Source organism: Cydia strobilella, chromosome 22 (assembly GCF_947568885.1).
Source record: "Cydia strobilella chromosome 22, ilCydStro3.1, whole genome shotgun sequence".
In the NCBI taxonomy this organism is placed as follows: Eukaryota; Metazoa; Arthropoda; class Insecta; order Lepidoptera; family Tortricidae; genus Cydia; species Cydia strobilella.
In genome coordinates, this window is record NC_086062.1 from 9,582,109 (window position 1) to 9,593,953 (window position 11,845).

Sequence of the window (11,845 nt, forward strand, 5' to 3'; positions counted from 1 at the left end):
TAGGGCTACTTTACCGCACTGGTGCGATAATGAGCACATTACGTAACTATGTCGAAAATTTTAAGGGCCATATGTGCTGTAAAACGTTGTACGATACATATACATGTGCGAATAGGTAATTTGCAACTTGTGTCGATTTAAAACACTCCCTTCGGTCGTGTTTTAATTTATCGCCACTCGTTGCGAATTTCCTATTTTTCGCACTTGTATCGTAATGTACTATTTGAATTTCGGGTGCTCGATTTCGTCACTAGAAAATCTGTGGAAAACGGCGAATTGATATTTTTGAAATACGAGCAATAGAAATTGTGAGAATCTAGTACTAACCACTCGTTTTCAATTCTATTAGCTAGTAGAATTTAAATGCCTTAGTTAGTGGAGATGAAGATATATTGAAGGGAGCCACACGTACGAAATCGAAAGCTCGAAATTAAAAAATCGCCCCCCCTGCATTCTTGAATTTCATCATCATCATATCAGCCTTTTATCGCCCACTGCTAAGTATAGGCCTAGTTCGAGTACGCCACTTATCCCGGTCCTGAGACAATCTCATCCAGAAGTGACCCGCAGTCTTCCCCAGGTAGCAAAATGACGTCAGCTACGTCATAGTGACGGCATTATTACGTCATAATGACGTCGCTGACGTCATAATGACGTATAAATGCTACTGGGGTCCGAATGTCGTCCACCCAACGAGCCAACGGACGCCAGGCACTCCTTTCGTCTGAAAGCGGCCACCATTCCGTTAACATTTTGGTCCACCTGCCATCACTCTGCCTGACAACATAGTCGCACCCAGCTCCACTTAAGTTTGGTAATGAATGACGTATCCGACGTCTTGCACCTTCACTTTTGAGTTTATATTCGTTTAAGTTTTTTTTTTACATTACATTGGATTCCGCTAAAAGAAGCGCTGGTGGTCTAGCGGTAAGGGCGTGCGACTTTCAATCCGGAGGTCGCGGGTTCAAACCCCGGCTCGTACCAATGAGTTTTTCGGAACTTATGTACGAAATATCATTTGATATTTCCCAGTTGTTTTTCGGTGAAGGAAAACATCGTGAGGAAACCGGACTAATCCCGATAAGACCTAGTTTACCCTCTGGGTTGGAAGGTTAGATGGCAGTCGCTTTCGTAAAAACTAGTCCATTGCCAATTCTTGGGATTAGTTGCCAAGCGGACCCCAGACTCCCATGAGCCGTGGCAAAATGCCGGGAGAACGCGAGGAAAAACCTTCTAACTTCTAACACATCAAAAACCCGAGTTGCGTCATCTATTATTGTGATATTTATATAAACATACATATCTCGGTCAAAGTCAATCACCATTGCAAAATAGTTATTTGTTATACAAGGGTGCAAAGTTGTATTTTACCCGCGAGTGTGGAATTGAAACATGAGCAAGCGAAAGGATTCTATAGTTGAACCACGAGCGAAGCGAGTGGTTCTAAAATAGAATCCTGAGCGTAGCGAGTGTTTCAACACACGAGAAGTAAAATACATTTGCACCCGTGTGTAACACAAAACTTTTCCCCTCACTATAGCGAGGAAAGTGCAACATCCACAGGCGTTAGATCATCTTCATCTCTGGAATCACTAATTTTTTTACGATATTATAACAGAAAACACTAGAAATTCTGATTTTTATGTGAGTCGGTGAGAAGAACAGTAAAAATTTTGTTGACAATGTTGACATTTCTGTTCTGACGTATGAAATGTCAACGATGCGTTTTGAAATTGCATCGACTCAACTTGTGCGTTCAGAATTATATTTAACATCATTATAAAAAATCTAACGTTTCTTATGGAATTTTAAGGTTTATGACTTAAAATTATTAAATAAAGCTAAATTTGGTATTTTTTATTAGATTCTCAAACCATTTATTTAATGATAATTAATATCGAACGAACCATTATTATGAGCGTTTTACGTTTTGTTATCTGTAAAGCTACTTAAACACGCTCCATCCAAGGTCAAATTACTTTCCCCACTAGTGGATAAAATGCGTTTTTCCCCGCTTGTTTTAAAGGATAATAGACGGCTTTCCGAGCTAGTGAGGGGAAAAAAACTTACCTTTGACTTCTATGAATTCTATTGGAACCATAACATCTTATGACGTAACACTTGTGATTGGGTTTTTTCTTAGAAAACCCTAAACTGAGTCGTTCTTTTTTACTGTCCCTCATAAACAAAAAATCGGTATTCTGTTTTGCTTATTTATTCGAAACAATGAAGGCACATCGAATATAATAGGTATCTTATATTTTACTAACATACTTGATGTAATATATTATGGCAATAAAGACCCAATTCGACTGGAGAAAGTGACGTAAGGGTGATATTCCTGTCTCACTAAGTAAGCAAAATGTGAGACGCAAATACACATTGGCCAAAGAAACTAGACAGGTGGAAATTTATAGTTCTGCCATTCTCGAGAACGTTCTCAATTTACTATGGGAAATATTCTCGAACGAGAACATTGCCCATATAAAAGGGAGAACGTTCTCGAGAATGGCACAACTATAGGTGGAATACCACCCTATAAGCACCAAATAATTGTGTAGGTAGGTACTATGGTGTTTTTTGCTACCAAATTAATTTTTATACAGTCAACATCACAATGGCCAAAATTTTTTTTTACGAGTTAAGGTTACACGTCTTTTTTGGGTACCTCTACTACCTACATCATAATAGTATTTTATACAATCGTGATATAATAGAGCTTTTCAGTCGAGCACCGTGTTTAGCCAACGAAGCTTACTGAGTAGCCTAAGTAAGGTACGAGATTGAAAAGCCTGATTATATCACTATTGTATACAATACTTTTTCTACGATCTAAAATAATACTTTTTTACTATAAAACCGAATAATTAATGAAAATTGGTAAGTATCTCTGTAGGCAAAAATAGTCGCGCGTTTATGTCCTTTCTATGGGAGCGCGGCGGCACGTGATTTGCAAATTCTTTTATAGTTGACTACAGCGTATCGAAATGAATATTATAGTTGAGTTGGGAGTCCATACATGAAAAGTACGCAATTATAGTTTGGTATACTAAATCATAATTCAATCATTACAGTCGATGATTAGAAATTTTTTTTTGCTGGCCCCTATAGACTTCTTGACCTAACCCATTAACAAGTAGATATTCCTTTCTAGTCATTCGGTTTCGAACCGTAATTCTTATAGTATAGATGCGTTTTTGTTTTAAGTGTGATGGCAAGTATGTTGCCGCCACAGAAACAGTCATTCGTTAAGAGCCATTCAATTTCTCGAGTCAAATTTGGGCCCAGGTGCAAGAGAACAGGTAGGTCCATTTGTCCCCGGCGGGAATGATTCAATCCGGGGGTTACGTGAGGCGGGAACAAATGGGAACACACCTTTCTGTACATTTTTAATTCATTGCCCTTAATTTAAGTGTATTTAATATTTGAAATCTTAATTAGATGATACAATAAAATACTAAGATAATTCTAGATACTTAAGCTCAAAATGCCAGATCATTACTTCGTCAAAACACAGTCAGCAGCAAAAGTTTCTAAGCAAACGAAGCGTTCAATAATATCCACACACTTTATTTTGTCTTCCTCAATGGATACCTAATGTTTAAACGTCCTGGGTGCCTAGCCAAGGTGATAATCGTTTGCGCTAAGTTAACGAAACGCTTGTGTCTCTCTATCACTCTTCCATATTAGACATATTAGTGCGACAGTGACAGTTGCGTTTTGTTCGATACGGACCGTAAACGATTTGCATGATGGCTACGCACTCTCAATACATTTTTATTTTATCTTATAATATTCTAGCTTAGCTACCTCAGCTGCTGATTAACTAAATACATAAATATTTTTAAGTTAAAACATACAAAGCATTAAAGCATTAAGGGCTCCTGAGTGCGGTCGCAGGGGCATATGACAGCCCGATATTTGGCCACTGGGCGAAATCGCACGCGCCACGTGCAGATTTTAAAAAGTATTTTTTTTTTTTAATATGTTTAGTTTAAGTTAGTTTTAAGTTTAACATTATTATTATTATTATTATTTTTTTAATAATATGTAATTCTATGGATGTAATTAATCCGAAATAAAAGCTTTTTATTTATTTTTTATTTTTTTATTAATAATAACATTAAGTTAGGCACTGTTTTTTACTGAGACAGAATGGGAGAATACGCCTTAACTTAAGGCCCTTAAGGGTCTCCGGCAAGCTCGGTTCTCCATGCAAACGTAGCTCCGCTCTCATTTTAAAACGACTAGCTAGATTGCTCTGTAACTTTGTACTTACAATAGGATAAGGTATATCTAGGTCTGTAATTAGTTTATGTGGCTTCAGATACCATAGTTAAAACAATACAGCGAATTTAAGTTTTACATACAAAACTTGTTTTTGCTCTATTTCGTGTGTTTTATAAACTGGAGCTATGTAAACTAATTTCAGACCTAGATATACCTCATGTCACTATGTGCAAAGTTTCATTACAATCCAACACGTAGTTTTATTAGCCCCCCTAATGTGCCGTAGGAAAGTTTCCAAAATTGCGAAATTTCTAGAAGGGAAATTTTCGGAAACTTCTCATATTAATAGACAGTGAAATTTTCCATTCCCAAAATGAAAGTTTCCTTTAACTCCTGTAATTTCCGGGAACTTTTTAAACTTTTAGGAAACTTTACGCAACTTTTACATCTGTAGTTTGGATAAACCAGTGCTAGAGTGAGATGGTGTATATGACGTTCTCATGCACTCGCAGAGTAAAAAAAACACTATACATTGAAAATAATACAGATCTTTTAAGTTATAAGCAGTCATAAAAATAAGTATATTTCTTAACTTATTTCGATTATAGTTCATTTGTTATCTTTGGTTGACAAACTTAAAATAATGGCTTATTTGTTACCTTGTAGGGAAGAATGTCTGAAATTTTTTTAGAGCCACTTGCAATTTAACAATGTTTTTACCTGCATTATTTTTAATAGGTTACTAAGTACCTATATAAGTCAATAATGATAATGTGATTACTGCAAGAGACTGTACGTACAGTCGAGTTCATAAATGAATACATTTCTTCACTTTAATCCATTGCAATAAGGTAATTTTTAGGGTTCCGTACCCAAATGGTAAAAACGGGACCCTATTACTAAGACTCCGCTGTCCGTCTGTCTGTCACCACTTTTGTTCTGTTGTATTTGTTTTATCTCTTTTGCTACTTGTAAATTTAAACGGATGAAAGGCAAAAAATATATTTTATCGCGTTGTACGGCATAGCCATTTCTTCTTCTTCTTCTTCTTTTAAAATTATGGCTTCAGCCCAGTGGGACTATTTCGCCAGTATCAAGGTATTGAGAGGTTTACAAACGACAAAAATTGTACGGTTGTACAAGACAGTGTACGGTGATTTGTTAGCTCTTGTAAATCGATAGAGCTTTACAAGAAGCACGTGGACTACCGGCCGTTGACTCCAAGATGGTGGTTAAACGCGCTTCAAAATTAATTCTCCATTCACTGCACACTACCACATTAGTTTACTGTATAATAAGCTATCGATATTACACTTTAAACAATATTAATAAGCAAAAAACAAAGTAATTAATCACGATGCTAACTATCAAGATGGCGCTCGAACCGGAAGTCTCATATCCATTTCTTATTCTTATACACTTGTTGTTGTCAATAATGACATTGTCAAGTACTGCCATAGACAGTACATAAGATGGCGCTGGTCGCTGCTGCAAAGGCTGCGTTCAGCTAATGGTTGGGCCGTGTCGTACGGCTGCGATCGTGACCCAAAATGGTCCCGCCGGAAGATCAGCGCTGACCTTCTGGTTAGCATTTATGCTGAGGCGAGACCATTTCGTGGTAAACTTCAACTCCTACCTATTTTATAAATTCCTATAGCTTTAGTTATACTTTTGTATGTAATTTTAGTTTTAAGTTTATCACGAATAAAACATTTGATTGATTGATTGTCATCAGGCTGTATCTCATGAACCCTGATAGCTAGACAGTTGAAATTTTCACAGATGGTGTATTTCTGTTGCCACTATAACAACAAATATTAAAAAAAGTACGGAACCCTCGGTGGGCGAGTCCGACTCGCACTTGGCCGGTTTTTACTATATTGGGTGACTGCTACACTTATTGGTCCCTCCATAGTAATTGGCCACTCTTAACAAATCAGAAAGAAACAAGGCAATAGAAGTCTTATTGTTAAGAGTGGCCAATTACTGTGGAGTGGCCAATAACAATAGCACTCACCTTACAACAGGCCTTTAGTTGTGTATGTACCCTCAAAATCTATTCAGGAATAGCTTTCCATATCTGCGAGATCTTGCTAACACTAATATCGGGTGGTCCGAACAAGAACTTCCCAGCATAATCAGCTCCGAGTGAGGTCAGCATCGTGGCACGGTTCCGAGACAGCACCAGGCTGGCCAGCGGAGTGCGAGCCACGCCGATCTGCTGGGCCACCACGCCGGTGACGTGGACATCGTCAATCCAGAAGTAGGGGGTAGATTGGGCTGTCTTCAGCAGTCGGGGCACCACATCTTGGGAGTAGAGGATGGCCCAACCTGAAAGCATTAGTAAATTTTTAAAGAATTTTTCTGTTTTGGCATTTTTATTTATTTACCGTATGGCGTATTACCGGATATAACAAATAAGCATATTTTTTTACTTTTATGTTATTTCCATTATTAAAATGAAGTAAACAATACACCTTGATTATTCCGAAAGTTCAGAATGGAATTATGGATAATTTCCGGAACTAAGCAACATTTTGAAGTAGTCATAATTATCGAAATACACCTTGTGTAATAATATAATATATATTCTAACGGAGAAAATATTGTAACTACCACAGCTAATTCATGTATTAGTCAGGTTTAAAAACTAAACTAAAACACTGCTGATTTGATAATTAAATAACCTATAGGTTCCTCAAGCAGTCCTCCATACAAGAAAAATAGGCAGTTAAATTCAAATCAATGTATAAGAAATGTATTAGAAAATATGTTAGGTGTTTCGTTTTAAAATTAAAAAAGCAACTACTCCATTTAATGATTTAAATTTCATTGTAAGTAATTTTACTGTGCAGCAGGTGGGCATGTCATGTAGCAAGATATCAGGATCAAAGGTGGACAAATCTTGTAACAAAATGGCCAGGCCCAGCTGGAAAGAGAAGAGCGGGAAGGCAAAGAAAAAGATGGGCAGATGACATTGTACAGGCTGCGGGAAAAAAATGGATGGATGTTGCCACCGACAAAGAGAGGTGGAGACAGATGGAGGAGGCTTATACCCTTGGGGACCACTAATGTGGGATAAAGCTAAATAATAATAATAATAATTAGACCAACCTCAAGAGGCTATAGTTATTAGATAATACTTATCTAATCATCAATGAAATTTTATTGTTTAGTTTTAAAAAGATTACATCAAAATATAAACAAACCTGCACAGTATGTTGGATAGTAATGTGGCTTATACTCGGCTGGTGACACTCTCCACTTAGAACGATGTGACCGTTGCACCAAAGCATGCTCCAAAACCTGACATGTAATCAGCCCCTTCGCTCCCCACGGCGACAGCTCCCGTGCCAGAAACTGCCTCAACGCATGAGAATTCACCACAACATCATCATCCGTCTTCAAAATGTACTTCGCCATTGGACAATGATGCGACACCCACTTCAAACCCATCACATGCTTGTAAGTCATGTTACGGTAAGCATCCGTAAAGCTACCTTGCACAATATCCCCAAATATGGCCGATTCATTCTGAATCTTTTGAGACAATGTCGCATTTTCTGACTCTCCCATCAAAAACACAACTTTAGTTGAATCTACAGAACGCCCCCATGTATTCCGAATAACCATCCTGTTGTCATAATTACTCGGATTTGAAGATATTATTATGACCAGTAGCAGTCCAGCGGCGTAGTTCTGACAAGGTAGAGGATTAACTTTGAAAGAGAAGTTTTTTAAATCAATAAGTTGATCGTAAACATCATCTACTATCGGGCTTGGTTCTGTAGTATTATATGGGCCTAGTAAAGCGAATTGAGGGTTCTGAATGCGGATTTCTACAGGCGTAGAGCTGTTATAGAAGTCGTAAATCAGCAGAGCGCTGACGACGAGAATCGCAAGTTTGTGTGGGAACATCATTTCGCATTTTTCACCGTTTTGCCTTTCGAACATAGTAAGCCTTTGATGTTTACACGAGATGGAAACAAGACACACTAAATCAATCACGGTTGCAACATGTTGACAATAATATACAGTTAAAAGGTAAGAACCAACAATAAATAGTTTTAAGGCAAATTACATTATAAATTATTATAATGTCACTGTCAGATTGACATTGACAGCAAGTTGACAAAAGCGATGTCACAGATAAGATATTGTGGTGCGTTCTCGTTCTCTGTATCAATCTGTATTGAGCACATTAAAAAAAACATCGCGTTTATATTAGGGGGCTCCCCGCGCTTGTCATAAAATAACATGTTTTGAGTTCATTAATATTCCTCCGAAGTTTATTTATATGTATAATAAGTTTTAGCAACAAAAACTAGTTACCAGACATGTCACGTAAATGTTAATGCCAGTGTCCTGTGATTTAAGTGCCTAACTTCCATTACCTATTATAGGAGTCTTACTCATTAGGAGCATTGAATTATTTTAATCGTTCAATGACTAGGAGCAGCTTTTTGGTGGCGGTTTCTAGTGACTCTTAAAACACTACTACAAGTTAAGAGAGGTATGGGCACTGTGAATGACATCTCGCTTTGTGTGGTAGGGCACAGGACAGCGGATGTCATTCCAGATCTAGAGCAGAGCCCAACTGGGGAGGTACCTCCACCTTACAGAAAACCGCAGCCAAATAACACTAGACCCTACTAATAGTGTTGTGTTCCTGCCGGTGAGTAAGGTTGCCAGAGCTCGAGGGAGAGGAGTGTTAGGGTCGGCAACGCGCATGTAACTCCTCTGGAGTTGCAGGCGTACATAGGCTACGGAGACTGCTTAACATCAGGCGGGCCGTATGCTTGTTTGCCACCGACGTAGTATAAAAAAAAAGTTAAGATATATACACGGTCGCAAAAAAATTGGTGCATCCCCGTTGCCAGTTTTTTTCACGATTTCGTGGTTGATCCCATAGTAAAAGTTGCTCAGTATAACCCCAAAACTTTCCGCAACGGGAATGCATTTATTTTTTAGCCATCCTTTATAAGTAAAATGAATAAAGATATACTAAAAACAACACTGCGCCAGCTGCCAGGCGCTTCTTTCATCCGAAAGCGGCCACTAAACCGTCAACACTTATCCACCTGCCATCACTCTGCCTGGCAACATCATGTCCCGCGGTCCCGCCAGCCCGATTCCATTTTGTCCAGCGTCCAACCAACGAGCTAACGGCCGCCAGGCGCTTCTTTACGTGGGTAACGTCATTACCCACTTAAAGAAGGCTTCTTTCATTCGAAAGCGGCCACCAATCCACCATTGGTAATGACGTCGTTACCCACGTCTTACGTCTCGCCTCTTAGTGCGACATCGGATCTCGACATTACTCACTCGGTCTTGTAGTTTAATGCCGAGCCGAGCATGCCGCATTTAGGTATACATACTTAGGGAGCCTAGAATAGCGTCAGATCTAGACTAGTCCCTGTGACCCTACTGCTGTACTGCGGAGGGTGCTCCATAGTACAAGCCGCAGTCCGTCCTATTATTGGCTCGGTCGCGCGCCCTCGAGCACGAACCGATTATTAGGGATCCGCAAAACTATACCAACCTATAGGTCCCATCAAAAACATTAGGCATAGCAGGAGAGTTGAGGTGAATTATTATCAAATTCAAATTAAAATGTTTTATTTGAATTATCAAACCTTGTTATGAAATGTATGAATGTTGCAGTCTTGTTTGCAGTTCATTCAAAAAATACAGTTGTCAAAAATACGTATCCTATTTAAATACGCCTTTAATAACTTTGCCTTAACTATAGCATTAAATCGTGATTCCACTGTAACTTGTATCATGGGCGTTCAGTAATTCAACATTTATTTTAAAGAATTAAAAAATGATTTATTTTATTGATTTTATTACAAGGAGATAAAACAGAAGCATACAAGTGAAGAACAATATAGACAGAATATACATAACTATTATAGATTATTATTAGACATATAATATTTTATATTTATGATTTATGATCTATAACTTTAGGCGAAGTTGGGGACGGATAGCGAAGTATGGTTTCTAAAGTAAGATTTATGTTTTTTTTATTTTACTTTAACATTATTTTTATAGCTTTTTTACATATAGATGTATTGTGAATTCTAAGAATATCTGTTTATAGGAAAATTATTATTTTAATATATGTTATTTTGAGCGATGTGGGCACCAACGATTAAGTTTGGATTCCCTATGAGGTTGCGATAGATAGGGTTTCATGATTACACAATGTACAGCTATTCGCTCCGTAGTTTTTTTCTGAATTAGGACACACTAAAAACTGGTGTAACGTGTTTTATCCGCACTTCATTAAAAAAACGAACATTTTATGCGTACGCACGGAACCCAGCCCTCCCTCGCGCTCGCTCTTACCGCCCACTTGAGCACGTCTATCCTGCTCTACAATCCGCAGAGCAATTTTATTAGAACTTGCAATGTTCTTTAAGAGGATCTGTTCGCTACACTCAAGTGCACAGAAATCGGATTACTTTGTTAAGAAATTTCCAGTGACCAATGTTCGAGTGTTGGCGGGTAATATGACAGATTTTAAAACAAAATAAAAGTCATTAGGTACTGTATCAACTGTATGTAGCTCGTGTAGTTAAAGCTTGTGTGTCCATGTCTGCCCCGATTTTTATTTGATTGTCAATTTGGCTGATTCGATCATCATAATATTGCCTTGTTATCCGATTTACATATGTATGCAAAATTTCAGCTGAATCGGAAATCAAGAAGTGGGTCAAATTAAAAAGTGTTTGCAAGACAGATTTCATGCGCTATTGAACTTTTTCTTTTTCGGCTCATGCCGAATGTTCTTGGGTTCAGGAAATAAGGAAGGCTTTTCCTTAGAGTTCCGTCACCAAAATAGTTAGAATAGAATAGAATAGAAAAATGATTTATTGCCACTCACATAGTCATACACAAGATAAAACAGAATAAATAAATAAAAAGAAACAGGGTTTTCTAAAACTAAAGAAGAAAATAACAGGCAGTGTGACAAAAGGGATGACCTCAGCATTTGCTGTGGTGCAGTGTAGACTGGCAGCCACAGCGCTGGTTTTCAGTGATCCCCAATTACTATTATATCTATCAATAAGATTGGCGGGTGTTCAAATTACTATTAATGATTAGAGCAGACATATGACGAGAAAAAAAAACCGGCCAAGTGCCAGTCGGCCTCGCGCACGAAGAGTTCCGTGCAATTACGCAAAAAACGGCAAAAAAATCACGTTTGTTGTATGTTGCATGGGAGCCCCACTTAAATATTTATATTATTCTGTTTTTAGTATTTGTTGTTATAGCGGCAAATTTCAACTGTCTAGCTATCGCGGTTCATGAGATACAGCCTGGTGACAGACGGACAGACGGACAGACAGACAGCGGAGTCTTAGTACTAGGGTCCCGTTTTTACCCTTTGGGTACGGAACCCTATTAAAAAGCATAACTTTCCTTTATTTCACCGCAGTCGGTAAAATAGGTAATCCCGCGAAAAAACAGTTATAAATCATCTGCGCATGTCATCTGGTCAAGTGCGGATGCGGAGACAACTGTCCGCGAACATTACACAGTCGTCGCGTCGGCAAACGGAACGTTGCCGCCAAAAAGTTACATAAAAAATGTAGATAACTTTTTA

General features: G+C 38.2%; 1 protein-coding gene across 1 annotated transcript; it reads right to left on the minus strand.

Moving 5' to 3' along the window:
* Positions 1-2,215: 2,215 nt before the first annotated feature.
* LOC134751608 (beta-1,3-galactosyltransferase 5-like) lies at positions 2,216-8,289 on the minus strand (the record flags this gene model as incomplete). The annotated part of the gene is made up of 2 exons (XM_063687085.1): positions 2,216-6,561; positions 7,440-8,289. Coding segments are annotated over 2 exons (1,125 nt in total), but the record flags the coding sequence as incomplete, so codon positions are not given.
* Positions 8,290-11,845: the final 3,556 nt, after the last annotated feature.